Source organism: Exophiala mesophila (assembly GCF_000836275.1).
Source record: "Exophiala mesophila strain CBS 40295 unplaced genomic scaffold supercont1.5, whole genome shotgun sequence".
Lineage (NCBI taxonomy): Eukaryota > Fungi > Ascomycota > Eurotiomycetes > Chaetothyriales > Herpotrichiellaceae > Exophiala > Exophiala mesophila.
The window spans coordinates 1127551-1145495 of NW_015622508.1; the positions used below are offsets into that span (position 1 = coordinate 1127551).

General features: G+C 49.3%; 7 protein-coding genes across 9 annotated transcripts; 4 read left to right on the forward strand and 3 right to left on the reverse strand.

The window, feature by feature from the left end:
- The first annotated feature begins 32 nt into the window (after nt 1–32).
- On the forward strand, nt 33–3122 carry PV10_07172 (uncharacterized protein). Its single transcript, XM_016372039.1, has 3 exons — nt 33–458; nt 558–2072; nt 2121–3122. The coding sequence occupies exons 2-3, from the start codon at nt 639–641 to the stop codon at nt 2787–2789; spliced, it is 2103 nt and encodes a 700-aa protein (XP_016221371.1). The 5' UTR covers nt 33–458; nt 558–638; the 3' UTR covers nt 2790–3122.
- Nucleotides 3123–3592: 470 nt separating this feature from the next.
- PV10_07173 (uncharacterized protein) lies at nt 3593–4723 on the reverse strand. Its single transcript, XM_016372040.1, has 3 exons — nt 4493–4723; nt 4246–4373; nt 3593–4151 (listed from the first exon to the last, which is right to left on the reverse strand). Exons 1-3 carry the CDS (start codon nt 4519–4521, stop codon nt 4057–4059), a joined length of 252 nt encoding a protein of 83 aa, XP_016221372.1. The 5' UTR covers nt 4522–4723; the 3' UTR covers nt 3593–4056.
- A 165-nt stretch (nt 4724–4888) lies between these two features.
- On the reverse strand, nt 4889–7595 carry PV10_07174 (uncharacterized protein). Its single transcript, XM_016372041.1, has 5 exons — nt 6614–7595; nt 6424–6548; nt 5715–6356; nt 5341–5660; nt 4889–5244 (listed from the first exon to the last, which is right to left on the reverse strand). Exons 1-4 carry the CDS (start codon nt 7355–7357, stop codon nt 5630–5632), a joined length of 1542 nt encoding a protein of 513 aa, XP_016221373.1. The 5' UTR covers nt 7358–7595; the 3' UTR covers nt 4889–5244; nt 5341–5629.
- A 1631-nt stretch (nt 7596–9226) lies between these two features.
- On the forward strand, nt 9227–10322 carry PV10_07175 (uncharacterized protein). Its single transcript, XM_016372042.1, has one exon. The coding sequence runs from the start codon at nt 9321–9323 to the stop codon at nt 10257–10259; it is 939 nt and encodes a 312-aa protein (XP_016221374.1). The 5' UTR covers nt 9227–9320; the 3' UTR covers nt 10260–10322.
- Nucleotides 10215–12639, reverse strand: PV10_07176 (uncharacterized protein). The gene is made up of 3 exons (XM_016372043.1): nt 11983–12639; nt 11066–11847; nt 10215–11017 (listed from the first exon to the last, which is right to left on the reverse strand). The coding sequence occupies exons 1-3, from the start codon at nt 12377–12379 to the stop codon at nt 10544–10546; spliced, it is 1653 nt and encodes a 550-aa protein (XP_016221375.1). The 5' UTR covers nt 12380–12639; the 3' UTR covers nt 10215–10543.
- A 1059-nt stretch (nt 12640–13698) lies between these two features.
- PV10_07177 lies at nt 13699–15828 on the forward strand. 2 transcript variants are annotated; one of them, XM_016372044.1, is made up of 3 exons: nt 13699–14098; nt 14214–15019; nt 15076–15828. In XM_016372044.1, exons 1-3 carry the CDS (start codon nt 13859–13861, stop codon nt 15716–15718), a joined length of 1689 nt encoding a protein of 562 aa, XP_016221376.1. In that variant the 5' UTR covers nt 13699–13858; the 3' UTR covers nt 15719–15828. The 2 variants fall into 2 exon arrangements, with proteins under 2 accessions (XP_016221376.1, XP_016221377.1); XM_016372045.1 differs by having other exon boundaries at nt 13699–15019.
- A 197-nt stretch (nt 15829–16025) lies between these two features.
- Nucleotides 16026–17863, forward strand: PV10_07178. Of its 2 annotated transcripts, XM_016372047.1 has the most exons (2): nt 16026–16258; nt 16313–17863. In XM_016372047.1, the coding sequence occupies exons 1-2, from the start codon at nt 16180–16182 to the stop codon at nt 17491–17493; spliced, it is 1260 nt and encodes a 419-aa protein (XP_016221379.1). In that variant the 5' UTR covers nt 16026–16179; the 3' UTR covers nt 17494–17863. The 2 variants fall into 2 exon arrangements, with proteins under 2 accessions (XP_016221379.1, XP_016221378.1); XM_016372046.1 differs by having other exon boundaries at nt 16026–17863.
- The last annotated feature ends 82 nt before the right edge of the window (nt 17864–17945 follow it).

Sequence of the window (17945 nt, forward strand, 5' to 3'; positions counted from 1 at the left end):
CCTGTCTGCGTCTCTTGCGTCTCTTGTGTCCTGTTTCTTGCTTCCACTTTCTCGCCCTCAACTCTTTTCAATATCCTCTCACCATCCACGCCACTTTTCTGACATATTCTTTGGTCATTGCATCCAGCTTCATTCTGTCTAGCGAATGCTCAACCAGTCTTTCTATCTATCCTCCACGATTCCCCTCTACACACCACTTTTCACCACGCCAATTCCCCTTGCCCCGCGACGCCAGTCCTCGTCTGCGCCCACAATCTCTCCTGCGCGACCTCTACAACTCCTTCCCAGAAAGACAGTCGACCAGCTTGATATATTGTATTCTTCTATTTACACGCCTCTCATACAAGACACGTCTCCCCTGCTCTCCCTCTCTTCACCCCAGTCTCTTCATGTGTTGGCGCCAAAGCTCTCCACCACCACCGAGCATGCCACTGTGACCTCCGCGCATCGTCCTTTCTGTACGTCTCCCAGCTCTTCTTCGCTCCTCCTCACCCCTATATACTCCTCTCCGCTCCTCGTTTCTACTTGAGACTCTAATAACTGACCTTCAGTGTTAGCGCCAAGACCACTCTCCTCGACCACCTCATTACCCTCGTACCCCAACTTCGCACCCTGAAAATCAAGCTTGAAACAAAACCATGGATTCTGCTGTCGATTCTCTCCTAGCTCTCTCCAATACTGCTGCCGCTATTGCCGCGCAGGACGATCCTGCCTCTGACGACGATAGATCAAGCAGCTTGAGTGAGCTAGACGATAACCTCGATGGTGATTCTCAAGATGAAGAAGATGACATAGACCCCACAAGACCAGTCGGTCACGAGTCCGAAGCCGAAACTGAACGTCTTCAAGTGACTCCTGACAACCTCCAAAGGAAAAAACCTGTCGAAATTAGTCCCTCCAAGTTGGCACATTCACAAGATGTCGACATGCGCCCAGAGATCGAAAGCTTGACCGAAAGCCCTCCTTCCTCTCCCCGATCCTCCCATCCTGACTCCGACATTGAAAGTGCCCTGAGTGACGCTCCCGACGGCGATGACGACGAGAATGAGCCTGCCCCAGAAGTAGAAAAAGCGGAGAACCTCTCCTCTCCTAACAAACGAAAGCGACAAGAGTCTGAGTCGGACCCTGAACATCTTCGTCGATCTCAAAGGCGTCGAACAGGCTCGATCGACTCGGATGAGGAAAAGTCAGAGCCTGAATCGGAGATTGAGGACTCGCGCCAACCAAGCCGTGAAGCAAGCGCAGAACCACCGCAACCCGAAGTGGCTGGTGACGACCCTCCAGATCACGAGGAAGAGCCCGAAGATCCACCTGACGATGAGCAAAAAGAGCCTGAAAAGGACGAATCGAGTGAAGATTCCAAGGGCAAGACCAGGACTCGAGCCAAACGACGAGGCCAACCCGCCGTTCAAGACCCGCAGCCTACCGAAGAGGAGGAAGGCGACGGCGAAGTAGCCGAGGAGAGCGACACCGAAGAAAATGACGTGGATGCCCACGCTAAGAGCGAGGAAGAGCAAGCAAATCGAGTAGCGGCCATGGATGCCCTTATTGGTTTGGAAAAACACTTTGCACAGCTACGGGATCGCCTGTATGATGAACGGATTGCTGCCATCAATCATGAACTCGCCTTGTTACAGGCCAGCAAACCGTGTCATCCAGAACTCCTCCGTCAACTCCAAGTCGTTCAAAAGTACAGAGATGACAAGTTTGAGGTCGAACAAAAACTCTTGGTATACAAGATTGGAGCTTTGAAGAACAAAAGTGTTGCAGAGCGCAGTCAGACCCAGAGCGCATACTTTCAGACCATCCGAGACGTCAGAGAAAAGTATCTGGAGAAGATCAGCGAACACTTTTATCGCATTCAGCGAGACAGATTCAAGGCCGATTCGACCATACCAAACTTTACCATTCCTTTCCCTACCCGACGATCACAACAAATCCTTCAACAGACAGCCTACAATAAAGAAGTCTCCATTCTTTCCGGCGTTGCCAAGTATGTTGGATTTCCCGCCGCCCCAGAATTGGCGCCCTCGAAACAGAAGGACATCGAGGATGACATTCAAAAGATGGGAGTAAGTGTTCGCCGCCGCTCGCACAAGATGTTTGACTAATCATGACAGATCTCACTCCCGCAAGTTCGACCTGTACGCCCAACTCAGCGGCCCATGCAAAGTAACACATCTCAAATGTCGGCGCCGCAAGCTGAAGAACAATTTCTGGAGCAAACACCGTGGGCGAACCCACAACATCCCATTCACCGGCTAGCGAGTCAACGCCAATCTTCGAATCGATCGCCCTTCAACACTGATGTGTTTGTCACTCCGGCCAACCAACAAAGGACCACTGACAATCTTCAAACGCAAGGATCTGCTTCCACCATACCAGATCCATCAGCTCAACTTTCATCGTTAGCCAACACTCCCCAAGAGGGTATTTCAAGCACGACCAAGCTAGAACAGCAAGGCTCCAGTGTACACAATTACCGCCTTCATTCGGCATCACCTCTCGACCGAAGAGCGGTTCCACCATTCCACGATCGACATGATGTCGACAATAGTCAGTCCGGGCCGGCGCCAAAAGAACACATTCGCGACTTGCCTTCATCACCACTCAACGCACGTGCTAATGTGAACGTGGCTACATCCCCTCCCCGAGCACACAATGCCAGGCCAGAAAAAGTGACTCGAATGGCGAATAACGAGAGCCCATTTCTTCACAAAGACACGGGTATCACCACAGGCGGGTTAGGTGGATTTGCTGCAGTCACGGGGCGATTCAGTGTGAGATGAAGCGGACCGAACTCCGGGCACCCGGCTGAGAACTCTTGAGCGATTCGGCAGAGAACGCTACGACTGACTATACGCATTCTGGATTGGAGTTGTAATTGATGTCTATCTATACATACATGGATCATGGTGTTTTAATGACAATCTCTTCTTCATGGGTGGATTATGGTGGCGATGGATATTATTATACATAATGAAGGCCTAACTGTCTGTCTATCAGTCACTGTTGTGTTCAAAGGATGATGTAGAATGTACAATGTCATCGAAAAGATGTGGGTCTTGTTCGATAGGGATCTTGTAATCTTGACCCTCATATTCCAATATCCACAGAGTAGAATTACCATATCATCAATTGGTGAATGTATGAACATTAGATGAGATCAAATAGTTTTTTACATATATGTGTATATATACAGATACTGGTTGGAAGCAGGAAATGGCTGATGCCTTTTTCCCTTGCACGCCGAGTTATGGCCGACATATTCGAATATCTCCCATTACCAATTCTCAAGTGTCGAGGACATCGTCATTCAACTTGGAGGAGTTGAATGTGAATGTCGAAAACTTTTAGCCCCAGGCACTTAAGCATGTTTCATAACGTCAGGTCGGTTAGGTGGGATTGAGATCAGACATAGACATAGATACCAGTGTGTGCTTGACGCTTAGGCAAGAATGATATGATATGATATGAGATGTCGAGGTCGAGGTCGATGAATGAGGTAGGTAGCCTAGCCTTGGTGGGTGATTGGGCTCTCGTTTGTTCGCGAAGTTCTGTGACATGAACAACAAACATCGAGCAAGGCGGAGGGTAGGGTAGGGTAGGGTAGGGTAGGGTAAGTCGACTTTTGAGGTGCTGTGATATGGTTTGGTGGGTGGAATTGAGAGGAGAGCGTATGGTAACTCCGACTTCCGGTCCATCTATCGACTGAGAGATGGTAGGTAGGGAGGGATGTGTGTGGATGGGTCGAAATCGAGGTAGGAGCCACATCTCCCGGACAAACGAACGAGCGCAGAAAGCAGGCGGGCGCGGGAAATCAACGGGCATTGAGTTCGTTCTCTCCATAGCGAGCCTCGCCTCTCCTCTCCTTGTCCGATGAGGTAGGGGTGTACCATCACACCCGCACCCACAACCTCTCTTCATTTCTGTTTTCCACCTCTTCCCCTTCTGTTCCCTCCCTTCCTCCCGCAATCAATCATTCCCCCGAGCTCTTTTGTAAGATCGATCCCCTTCTGTTTGCTTCCCCCCCTACGACGTCTTCACCACCCCCGCCTAACTCTGACTCTGACTCTGACTCTGCTGCGGCGCATCAGGTACGACGACATCTTCAAATTTATCTTGTCCAACGGCTTTGAGTGTGAATACGACTAAACAAGAAAAAGGAAAAGAATTCCCGGCGTTAGGTATTATATTGAATTGAAAATCGTTGTAAAGAAAGGGGGAGAAGAGAGAAAGACATACAAACTCCAACGGCAAACATGGCGATTCCAGTACCGGTTAAAATGTTACGGAAGAGAAAAGGTCGTCGGGCTCGGATCAACGCCGCGGATTGTCGGTAGTCGGAATCATAGTAGGATGAGCGTTTGAGACTAGTAGTTTGAACAAGGGAGGGTTGTTAGTACAGGTAGAAGGCAGAGAGGCTGCATGTGGGCATGGGTATGGGTATGGGTATGGTTAACGTGACGACAGCTGGGAGTTTTGCACTTACAGGCCGCGGAGGGCTGGTGAGGAATGCATTCTGAGATGATGATGATTTATCTGATCGGTCGAGGGGTTTGGTGGGACACAAGTGGTGCTGGTGGTGTTGGTGGTGCAGTTGGAGGCTAGGATGAGTGAGGAAGGCTATTAAACTAAAAGAAGTCTTGTAGTCTGAATGCTGATGTTGACTCGAGAATAGGTGTTACAATACATCTCCGACATCATTTCATTTCAATGCAAAGAAATATCACGAGAGGTCAGAGGGTCTGTCGCAGATGCGGAGAGCTGCCAGATTCATAAAGGGAAGGTTTGCCGGTATATATATCCTCGTAAGTACCGAGTACTACGAATAGGTACTCCGCATGTACGGATAGTACCCACTGTATGTCAGCATAAAATTCCGCAATTCGCAGCCTTGTCAAGTTTCGTTTCTTTCGTTTCTATATTATTGCCTGCTTACACTCGTATATATCGTTGCACTTGTACTTGTACTTTCTCACAGAGAAGTTTAAAATTGTTCCCCATCTTGTCAACGGTTGCATGTTTTGTATGTCATCAGCGTTATCAGCACATCAGCATATCAGCATGCTCTTCATAGTAATAAACATTCCTGTTGTTTTCCCTTTTGGTTTGCAACCCCCGGATGAGTAGATTGTAGTATATCGCGGTGAATCTGAGATACATGGTGATCCCTAGGCGCTTGGTCCTCATATACCCAGTGGTTCGTGGAAGGTGGAATTGGATTGCTTAGACTTAGTACAACTAGGACGATGGTCAGCGATGATTGATGATTAATAATTAATAATCGAAAGGATCGAAAGAGGGGAAATATTTTGGATCAGATCAGATCAAACGTACCCCGAGGAGTTTGTTGTTGTCTTTCAGTTCTCGCTGATATTCGTGTTATCGGTGGTGGTGGACTTGGTTCATGCGATGATCAAGCTCGTGGAGGTAATGCCGTCCATAGAACGATTCTCGCGGATGCAATGTCTATATGACCCCGTTGATAGGCTTGATCAGCTTATACCGACGTCACACGGCTTTTGATTTGCCTCTGTGGTGTTTTGATGCGCATCCACCATATTCACACCCTGGAGATTTGGAAAAACTCAAAAGAGTGTTCCATATGAGAAACGAATCCTCAGTCTCATGAAAAGAACGAGTTCTTCCTGGCATAGCTATGAAAATGTGAGTATAGTTACCAAACAGCCGGGAAGGAAAAAAGCACTCACTCCATGTGAGTTCGAAGACTTGCACTAAGACCATCACTCCACAAGAATCGATTCGCATTCTCAATCATCTCATCCACGGTATATTGTTCGAACAAGTCGAGAAGCATATTTGCCACTTGTTCACGGGGCTTGGCTAGCAATCTTTCGCAGTCTGGCGTAGCGACTACCAGACAAGAACCCCAAAGCACCCATTCCGACTGTGCTTGGGATCGGGTACCTTGTTTTGCACATTCCATGGCAATTTGAGCGAGTTCCTTGCAATCAGAGATGTATGTGGAGCTTCGAAGATGGAAGACCAGGACCGTCAACCAGGCCATGCGTTCGATCGGGCTGGAAGCTCGCATCAAAGCTGCCCATTCGTAATCCGACTCCTTGCTGGGAGCTGTGGCCATGAGATGGACGATCTGACTGCGAGTGATGTTGAGTCTGTTTATGAGTTGAATGGAAAGTTGACCTGTTAATGCGAGTTCACGAAACCCCTCTGGCATTCGGGCAATGACGGCGCACATGTCAGGAGGGAATGGGTGTCTTGGATAGACAGGTGTTCTCGCATATTTGCCGGGATCTCCTGTCGGAGAGATCTTGGGGATAGGTTCGGAGGAGGAATCAGAATCGCCGGGGGCGCCAGCTAAGGCTTCGAGACTTGAGGATGCTGCGTCAGTCGGAAAGTTCGGGGTTGAGTCAATATGGAGGAGGGTATTCAACACACGCTGTGAGACCCGATTTGACCCAGTTATCCTCCTTTTCAAGTCCATCAACACCACCTCGCATTTCCACCAGTCTGCGAATACCTCTCAAATGCGTGTCAAATCGCTTTGTGTCTCGACAATAAGCCTGGGAATATGATCAGTACCAATCGTTGGGCTCAAAAGGCATGGTCCTTAGGGTCTTGGGCGTACGCATATGACGGCCAGATTGGCGATTGCCAGAATAATGTCGTCACCGATTCTGCGACTTGGATCTGAAATGCTGAGTCGAATGTTTTTGAGAGTGGAGCCATAATGATGCATCATGGCGACTTTGGTTTCGGGGGTTTGACGAGGTTGAACGCACAAAACATAAGTGACAATGGCCTCGAACAGGACTTCATGCGACAGGATGAACTGGAAATAAATGGGCCCCAACGCGACGACTTCTCTGCAAAAATCAATAATAAAAGGAAAGTATGTCTGGGTAGAGATGGGATAGTTGGCAAATGGATCGGCCCTCATACCACTGAATAATATGTCATTGAGTGGAAGACGGGGGTTGGGGACCGAGGAATTATCTCTCTGGGACTCGTATATCAGTCGAGTCGCAGTTTTGAGGTAATCGACAGTGGCTGACGAGTCGAATGGTACGTTGTCCATTGTTTGGACATCTTGTCTGGTGATGACGGCGTTGGCGTCAACGGTGGGATCGACTTCAGACTCAGGTGTCGGAATCTGTGAGTGCTGTTCGGGCGGAGAGACAGGTGGATCTTCCGTGGTGTCAGACCGAGACGTAGTGGGAGATGGGATGTTCTGGCGATCGGCGAGGTCTTTTAATCTGATGGCCTTTTCACGCTTTGCTCGGTGAATCTTTTGAGATGTGAAACGTCGTTGAGCAGAGAAGGTGACGGAAGTGTCGAAACGCTGGGATTCGCCATTGTAGGGGACAAACATGACGACAATAGGCGGTCATGGTCAGGCGTGCCACAATGGTACAATGACTACCTAAAGGAAGGAAGGTATTGTATACCGGAGGAGTGATGGAGGGGGCATGGCTGGATGGTGGTTTGGTATGCAACAAACAATGAAAATTTGAACACGAATCTGTTTTGATCAGAGGTGGCTAAACAAAGAGGCAAATCTTACGAGCAATAGATTGATCCCAAGATGGAGAATGTGAAGAGATGTGAGGTAACGGTGGGATGAGATGGTGGCTGTAGAGCTGAGTACCTATGTAAGAATAAAATGGGGCCAGAAGAAGTGCGGGCTGCAGTTGCGCGCAGCTGCGGGTCAAAAGTGAACAAGAATGACAGACAAGATTGAAAGGATTAAAGCTTAGGGGGGCTTGTTGAGGGGGGGCGAGGGGCCCGAGAGGCCCTCGCGCCTGAGTCGAAGGGTCTCCTCGTATCAGGTTTCTTACCTAAGCCTCTGGAGTTGAGGTCCATCACTTAGAAGCACCTGAGCATATGGGCATTGGGACACCTAAACACTTAGACACCTGTGACACCTCAGGCATCCTCGACTGTTACACTCGACGTTTACTGCAAAAGCCCTACCGCCTGCACCGTACTAGGAATCAGTCATCCGTCTTAATCCATGCAAAACAGACAAGGTCATGCTTGACCATCAGCCTCAACCAATAGGTGGTCGATGCCTAGAGAGACCAAGCACGGCTTCTTCCTTACTGTATGAGTGATTCCAGGTCCAGACAGACACTCTCACTCTTTACCTAAGTACTTACTACTCTTTTCAGCTCTTTCCAGGATATCCGAGGGGCCTTTCGACCGGGACGTGATAGCCATTGGGCCCACCATGCAAGGTACTTACTTTACCTCATACAGTAATTGGTCATCTAACATAACCAATCACTTGATCCATTGAATTATGATGCGAGTCGGCGTTGCTCAGATGAGTCAAGTGGCATGAAGAGCTTGGCAATTGATCGCTTGACCAAGAATGGGATGCGATTGTTCCTTAGCCATTTGTTGCATAGGTATCTAACTGTAACTTGATGGTTCCCTACGTCCAGTACTCGAATACGAGTGCTCGCAACGTCGTCCATCCTACTGGCTTTATCCTATTTGGAATTTATGTCAGTCGCAAGTCAAGATCAATCCGAGATTAGATATGACATAAATCGATTTCACATGATGTCGATTCTTAGTCATGCTTGGTTTCGCATCGAATCTTGGACCCCATTGCTCCATATATGATCGACAAAGTACTCTGTGCCGCATGGATCAGGAGAGACGTACCTTAGACGGACATCGGCACGGTCATGCAGGGAAAATGGACCATCCCATCCCATCCCATGCCATTCTATATATGTCAACTAACACGGCCTTATTACTTACTACAACCTCACATTCTACACATCCTCATCACCTCACATTGCAGGAACATGCTAAATTTCCTATCTTCTCGTCCGCAGCACCCCCTCACCCGCTCAACGACCGAATTTCAGACCTAGAAAGGAAATATCCTTCCTTATCTCAAAAAGGAAACGAAGGCTTACGTAGGTATTTTCAATTACCACGTGGCTTAGAAGCTACGTACCCTAGTCTCTAATCCAATCCGAGTTGTTTTCACTATCTTTTCCAGTCCGATGAATGGAACTCGGAACTCCATAGGTATTTATTATAGGCAAAACTTGTGATATAGTTCCAAAGTTAATACACTTTAAACCTTCAAGCAAAGGTTACAGGGTTACCTACAACAAGGAGTGTTCATTGATCGTTCCATCTATAGTCCGGCAGCACGAGACAAGTACCTCAGTCTTAGCTGTCATACCTTATTACTCACCACCCCACCCCACCTTTCCACCCCCGCCTCATCTCGTCTCTCAAAGATCTCTATCATCGTTCACAGTACAGTACAGTTCCACAACACAGTCACACAGTCATAGAGCGGTGTCACAATGGCCAACCCATCCATTTTCACCCCCAAATTCACCAATGAGCTATCCCAGCATCTAACTCGCATACCAACCATACAAATCGATTCCCTGTCCCGACTAACCCCCGACCGACTCCGCCAAACAGCATTTCCACACATTGGCTCTATCGAGCTCGTCCACTCCCAGGATTTCATGCCCCTTTACAACCAGTTGTACGTCGACATGTTTCCCAAACGAACTGAACGCGAATCTTCCGCCTTGATCGTCGAGCGTTTGGCCGCTCAAGCCATTGGAGTCCGTGACGGTCTGGCTCCCTATCATATCGTGGGCATTCGCGATCATGCCGGAAATGCCATTGGTGCAGCTCATTTCTCCGTGTTGTGTCTGCCGCCCGATGTGAATGGGAATAAGTTTGCGGTTCCGTATCTCCAATATATATATGTGCGACCGGAGAATCGGCGGCAGGATATTTCCGAGGTGTTGCATACGATGGTTTTGGCGGTTGCGAGTGCGGATGTTGGGATTGAGGGGCGCACGGTGCCGTTTACCTTGTTTGAGACGGAACCCGCGGGATATGGTGAGGATGAAAAAAGTAGGGCGGTTTCTTTACAGAGGACGAAAATCCATGCTTCGGCGGGGAGTGTGGCTTTGGTGCTGCGAAGGCATTCGGATGGAAAGGTGCTCAGTGCTCATGTCCAGCCCGGTCTAGAGGGGGATGATCAGCCTTTGACTCTTACTTGGGCGATTCGAGAGTCGCCGAATCAGAATCAGGGTCCAGGTCCGGACTATAATGTTGCAAGCATTGGTGCACACCTTGTTGCTGCGTATTATCAAAGTCTCAGAGATGAAGGGTTTCCTTTAGACAATATCCGTCTCGCTGAGTCTATCCTACAAGAGCGCTGCGTTGAATCAACCTTTGAGACAATGGCCTTGGGAGACGTTGTGGCCCACGTGAACTAAACTTATCTTATAAACTAAACCCACTCCTTTAACGATTTAGACTATAGAATCATACTATAAAAGTACCTAGCTCTGATGGCTGGTCTGTCAAGGAACAGTGGTGCCGAGGAGAGAAACGAGGGGAACTATAGGAAAGTGAAACAGATAAAAGGGTGCAGATAAACATAGCGTGACCATCGATCAGAGACATTGTCTCGGGCGGTAGAAAATACCAGCCATGTCCACATCATCCATGTGTCGTAGTCGACTCAACAGCCACATACACTGCTTCATTGTGAGTTGAATTAGTGTCTTGGTGGCGATTTCCTTGCTGGGCGTCTGCTGAAGGCGTCTCCGCCATTGTGTGCGACCCCAAGCATAGTTAGAACATTGATAGCGGCAGTCTCACCGGTCGCAAAAGCACCATGTACACATCCGTTTCCGGTGCGTGCACAGTGCTCGCCGGCAAATTGCAACTTGCTCTGTTGTCTGCTTTCTATGGCATCCATCCAGAGGTCGGGTTCGTCGCCAACCTTGTCAGCAGAATACGTGCCAAACCCTGCATATGGATCCTGTGTCCAGTGTGTCGTTTCCAGATTCACTACTGGCGGCAGTTTCTTGTAGGGTTCAGTCCGAAAGAGTTTGAAAAGAGGCTCAAAGAATGCAAAGATCTCTTGATCTGATTCCATTGCCTCGATGCGTTGGGTCAGTGGCTCAACAATCTGGACGGACAGTTCCTTGACGCCGTTCATGATCCAGTTGTTGCTGGTGACCGTCATCTTTGTCAAGTTAGATCCAGCAAACTCATGATGGGACAAGACACTCACATATGATAGAATTGAGTTTTGGTCGACTGGCTCGGTGGTAGGATCAGGGTAATAAATGAACTGATCGTTGTCTTTGGGCCAGAAGACGGATTCAAACTCGAAAAAGACCTTTCCGAGAGCACCGTAGCTGAGCTTACTCAAACCCAGTCGAAGGTCGTCGGTCAGTGGGGGGCTAAACTCGACGAGGTCGTGGTGTAGCACTCCAAGGGGCAGGGTACAAATGACCGCCTCGGCTGAAAAGACGGACTCTGCACCACTGGGGGTTTTGGCACGAACGATGCACTTTTTGCCCTCATCCTCGTTCCAGTCGATCTTAGTGACGACGTGACCAAGTCGAAGGATGTTTTGATGACGAAGGCTTGAGGCAGTCCAATCAACAATAGTGTCATAGCCACCTTTCATGTACAGATTTCGTTCAATGGCAAAGTAGGCTAGGTGCTTGGATGAGGCTTGCTCGAGGCTTGTTCCTATCCAGGCTTCCACCTCACGAGCAACCTGAGGAGCCCACAATCTTTCATCTTCAGTAATCAGAGGGTGACTAGCAACCCATTCATGAATAAAGGTGAGGGCAGACTTGTCCTCAGCGTCAGGGTTCTCTTCGTAGTAGTATTCGAGATAGTCAGCGAATTCATCAGCAACCTTTTTAGCTTTGAATTGTGAACCGAGACGACCGTCTCGAGTGAAGTACAAGGGAGTACCATCGTCATAGTAATGCTCGACCTTGAGCTGGCCGATGAGGGGGAGTAGTTTGTTCTGGCTGGTCTCGTGGGCCCATGCAGCTCCTGCAGACAGTTAACGGGAGATTGCAAACAAATGAGAAAACAACCCAGCAATGGACGTGGCCGTAAATGAGCGCTTTTAACGACATCATCTCAAACGCCTACGGCGATTGTTAGTATTGCCCTAGGCATAATTACCAATGTCTCTTGGTGCTCTTCCTGGCTTCCTACTGGTATAGATGCGGCCTCCGATACGGTCGGGGCGGGCTTCTAGGACGATGACTTGGACACCATGAGTTTGGAGAACGGATGCAGCGCGAAGGCCGGCAATTCCGGCACCGACTACGATGACTCTTGTCGGTTCGGACAGTGTATCTGGGGGTTTGTTGAGACCCGTCTCACTCACAACTGGTTTGAACGTGTAATCTTCTTTTGGGTTTCGACCATCCTCCAACTCTTTGCACAGGACTGACTTTGAGGTGAGTCCATTGGCGAGTTGAAGAATGGTCGAAAGACTAGATGTTTCTTTGGGTTTATGGGCGGAATGGTGCGCAACATGGAAATGTTGAGCCATCATGAGCTGGCAAGTTGACATTCGCTTATGCTATTGTGTGGGGGAGAAGAGGGACTTGGTCTGGAGGGGGACGAGAGGATCCGTCCAAGATGTGTGAACGCAAGTGTAACGATAGGATTGTTGCAGGTTGGTGAGGTGACAAAGAGGCGAGAAGAGGTCAAGGATTGTAGATTCTAAGGCAATCAACTGTAGAAGATGGGGGAGTGACAACGAGTCACAGCCAAGGAGAGCCAAGGGGGAGAAAAGCGTGGGAGAACCAGTAAGAGGACGAGGGGCGTCCTTTTTTGACGAATTGGAGGGGAGGCAAGTCCGCCGAGGAGAGGCATTGAGGCAACGACAGTGACAGTTCTAGGCGGATTGGAGGGGTAGGTTAATGTCCACTTCAGTGAGAGTACCTACCTGTAGGTAGGTAGTGAAAGAGGGCCTTGAGGGCCTAGGGCTCGAAGCTTCAGGCGCCCCTCGCCCCTCAGACTCGTCACTTTTCTGGTACTTGACCCAATAATACTCCAATGCGCCAGCCCCGCCCATGCCTATCTACGGAGGACGCATACGATTTCTGCATCTGGAACTGCGGGGCTTGACCAGCGATCGATCTCAAGATTCCTTCCTCACGTTGGCGACATCTTTAGAGGAGCACATTCTGTTTGCTATGCACTTGTGGATATCAAAGTACGTAACCAGATAGAAGACATCCGTAATTACTGTAGGTACCCAGTAAGAAACCTGCTTGCACCCCTGGCTCGCCTTCGTTGTTCCGTCACTGCTGATCCTTCTATTCAGATGTCACCTTGTCAGGAAGTAATCCTGGCAAATCTCTCACATTACTACAAATCAGGCAAAGCGCTCACGTCCTTATCTCTCCTCTCCAACCAAGCTTTTCTTTAAGCACCCGCTTTCCGTTGCTTGGTATGCCGCACTCCATGAGTGACGAGTCTCAATGCACTCTCTCTCGCGCTCTCTCTCTCTCTTCTCATCCAGTGTCTTGCTGCTATGTCTACATGTTCGATTGACGAGATTGATCATTGAACTACAAGGTGTGAACGCAGACTTGTTGGTGGCGGGCCCAAGAACTCTTCACCCTCATCGTTGCACCAAAGCCCGCTAAAATAACGGACTTTTCTCCTCTCGCTAATATGCGTACGTATTCAACATCTTGATGATAAGCTTTCCCCTGGTCGACGGGGGTCATCTCGCAGCGATCCCATAATGCAATTGGATCCACACCGCGGCATGACCGCCACAAAGTGCCACCCTCTCACCACCCGTGTAACTGTGATCTGTGCAGTCAGCGCAGTAGGTAAGCTCCCACGGCTTTTCTGATCAAGGTCCGTACCCCATGTGCCCATACAATGCCACCTTGGTTGAGCGTTTTCAGCTAGCCTATATACCCACTACACACCTCGTCATTGCCTTTGAACTCCTCGGGTTCAATCTCACCTTGATGCTCCAACACACATTCAGCACTTGGTTCAAAGTTGATGCATAGTGCCATCTCTGCGAATGGAGTTTAACCAAGTCCTACCTGGTACTCGTCGAATTTATGACACCAATGGAAGCCCACTCGACGCCGAAGCCGGCTTGAAAAGATCAGGCGAAATTGTTCTGGTGCCTCAGCCTACTGAATCGCCAAATGATCCATTGCACTGGTCTCTGCCACGCAAGATCTGGCACAGCTCTTTGGTCTGTTTTGTGACTGCGCTTACTGCTGCCACGTCTAATGACGCAGGGTCGGCACAATACGTACGTGAGAACCTCTTTCGATGAAATCTCAGCTCGAGAATAGCGCGAATGGGCTGAGGATGCTTTTCACTGTTGGAAATGCTAGGCTTCGCTGACGTTCCTTATCTCATGCCAGAATGAAAACCTCGAGCTGGGCATCAGTTATGCCTCCTTCAATACTGGAGCTGGCATCCTCTTTCTAGGAATCGGATACTGGTGTCTCCTATCTTCACCTGCAGTCTACCTTTATGGTAGACGTATCTTGTACTTAATTTGCATGTTGTTCGGCCTCATCGGTGGCATCTGGTTCGCCCGTGGTCAAAATACGAGCGATGCTTTATGGAACCAACTCTTCGTTGGGGCGTCCGAATCAGTGGCCGAGGCAACTGTCCAGCTCTCTTTGATGGATCTGTGGTTCCAACATCAACGAGGCTCCGTCTTGGGTGTTTATATTCTCGCAACGAGTGTGGGAACTTTTCTGGGTCCCCTCATCGCAAGCTATATTGCCGACAGTGCCATCGGCTGGAGGTGGATTGGTTGGTTTGGTGCAATCTTTTCTGGCTGCACTTTTGTCCTTCTCCTTTTCGGACTGGAAGAGACCACTTTCCGCAGAGATCGCTATCTGACAAACGATGGCGAGACCTACCTGGTGGATGGTGTTACTGAGCAAAGCCAGGACACCAGTCAACGTTCACCCTCTCCGTCACAAGATGCCTCTGGGAAAGAAAAGGATGATGAAAACTCAGTGGAGAGGCAACCTTCGTCAAATCCAAGCCCTGGGATACTTGCCCGAGATGAAAAAGCAAAGACGTACTGGCAACGAATAGCCATCATCACACCAGCTGACAATCTCCGAGGCACCGGCTTCAAACAATATTATCGACGGCTCTTTCACACTCTTCGGGTTTTCACGTTTCCAGCCGTCATTTACTCCGGTATCCAGTAAGTTTTGCGTGTGAGAATCTCACTTCAAATCACCCTGCTGACACAGATGGTAGATGGGGAGCGCAAGATGCTTTTCTCACCTTCTATTTGACCGTGGAAGAAGACACTTGGTATGGGCCACCATGGAACTATACCGACGCCGCAGTGGGCAACATGTCGATCCCAAGCTTGATTGGCGCCGTTATTGGCTGCTTTTATGGTGGATGGTTCAGCGACAAATTCGTGCTCTGGATGGCCAAGAGAAATGGCGGCGTGACCGAGGCAGAACACCGGTTATGGATTATGTTCCTGGCCACTGCATTGTTCCCTACCGGCATGTTCCTGTTTGGCATCGGAAGCAATGATGGATGGGCATGGCCAGCACCATATGTTGGACTCGGCTTCATTGGATTCGGCTGGGGTTGTGCCGGAGATCTTTCAATGACATACTTAGTCGACTCATATCCTGACATGGTCCTCGAAGGCATGGTCGGAGTGGCAACAATCAACAACACCATTGGTTGCATCTTTAGTTTCGTGGCTTCCAAGTGGCTTGATGCTAGTGGGATCAAGAACACATTCATTGTCTTGGGAGTCCTAGCATTTTGCGCCATGATGCTTACCGCGCCGATGATATTTTTTGGAAAGAAGGCACGTCTATGGACAAGAACCAGATACCAACGCTTCTTGGAGATTCGAGATGGATTTGGTCAGTGAGGGAGCCGGCTGGTTTGTCCAATACCTTTGATCAGATATCAATATCAGTACACATGTTTGATACATAATAATGAAACTGGTCGAGTCAAGGCTGTAGAAATCGAAGGGGGAGTCATATGAAGCTAGTCCATCTTCAGCTAGTCACTATATTCTGTGCTACGGTGCATCATCCGAACTGCGCATCACGTCATTTGTTCCTCCGAGTCACCCTCAGCCACTCTTAGCCACCTGTCAGCCCCATACAAATGAAACTGCAGACTCGCTCTGGATATCTTTTATTTTTTTCTGATAACAATATAAAGTCGCCCACTGCTTCATGCGCTGAACCGCAGGACGCTCGCTAGTGACATACTCACCCTCATTATGATCACCCCTTGAGCTTCAACAAAAACAGTGCTCTATGTCCGCCTGAAGTCTCAGGCGTCCTCGCCGCAAGGTGTCTTATCCTCATCATAACCACCATGACGACTGTTGGCTGTATCCGCGCACCCACCCTATTTACGCGGTCTTTGGTTTTTACACCGTCTCATCTTAATCACCGTGCGGCAGAATTCTCTCGAAGCGATCCAACCCTAGCTTACCGTGTCCTTTCAGACCTTCGCCCAACGATTCGAACAAGTCTTGATCCTTCCAAGACACACTCCAGACCTTTTCACTCCTCATCACAACGTGCTTCTACCGCCTCTTCAGCAATGTCGGCCATTCCTCACATATCTCTCCATATATCGGCCTCTTCCAGCGGCAAAGGGCGCAAGTACCGTCCTGAGGCCAGCACGTTCGATTACCACCCAACTCAAATGGACGGCTTGGGCTTACAGCGCGGGTCGACCCAAGAGGAGAAACGAGCTAGGCGCCCTGATAGCGGACAGGACTCGTACTTTGTGGCTCGGGTAGGAAAAGATTCCAAAACGACCGCATTTGCCATAGCCGACGGAGTAGGCGGATGGGCGGAACACGGCATCGACCCGGCAGATTTCTCACACGGCCTTTGCAGTCATATGGCCGAAATCTCACTTTCCTGGCCCGCAGGCGAGAAACTTAGCCCTAAGCAGCTATTGAAAGAGGGCTATGAGAGGACTCTGCAAGATCCTCACATTCGGGCTGGAGGCACAACAGCATGTGTCGGCATCACTGAGCCTGACGGACAAATGCGGATTGCCAATCTAGGAGACTCTGGTTTTCTTCTCCTTCGACTTGGCACAGTACATACCTATTCCACCCCACAGACTCACGCATTCAACACTCCCTACCAATTAAGCATTACGCCCCGCGAAATTCTAGAGCAAGCCATCATCTTCGGAGGCGTCCCGCTGAATGACTCTCCTGACCGAGCCGACCTTTCGGATCAAGTTCTTCGACACGGTGATGTTCTGGTGCTAGCCACTGATGGAGTGTGGGATAATCTCAGCCCCAACGATGTCTTGAGCGTGGTGTCGGCGAATATGCGTCAAGCTGGAGCATGGCTCCGATCCCCTGATCAAGGACTGTCCATCTCACCCGTCCTTCCCGAGCTTGTGGACAAGTCTCTTGGGCCACAGAAGCACAAGCTTCCGGGAACTCTACAGAGCTGTATCGCCGCCGCCATCACCGGGGAAGCCAAAACAGCGAGTCTCAGTGCCAAACGAGACGGACCTTTCGCAAAAGAGATGCAGAGGTACTTTCCATATGACCCGTGGCACGGGGGCAAAGTGGACGACATCTCGGTGCTGGTCATCATCCCAGTTGACGAAAATAAAGTTGCCGCCAGCAAGGCGAAGCTCAAAGCAAAATTATAGGCGCCGGCTTGTGAGAAGCGACTGTATCATCATCATTCATATACACGACATTTCATATCAACATATCTAAGGGTATTAAGTACAGCTCGACATCATAGCGCTGGAGTTTCTGGTCAGAATGTTGTATAAAAAGTACGAAAGCTTGACATTGACATGCAAGTTTTACGAGGGGCCAAGCGTGGAGATGGCGACGACGGCAACGTCATTCATTCATCACAAATATCATATGCATATCTGCTTGGGAGGTGGTCCCGCGTGGAATGGAGGTAGAATTGCCAGATTTCTCGGATGTAGGTCTAGTTGAGACAGGTGACGGTGTGTATAGACATATGGGAGACCTGCCATTAGATCGACACAACCGGACAATGAGTATTCATAACATGACAAAAGGGGTCATTCCACTGATTATAATTCACTTCTTCAGGACATCTCAATTCACTCCTTGCCTGATA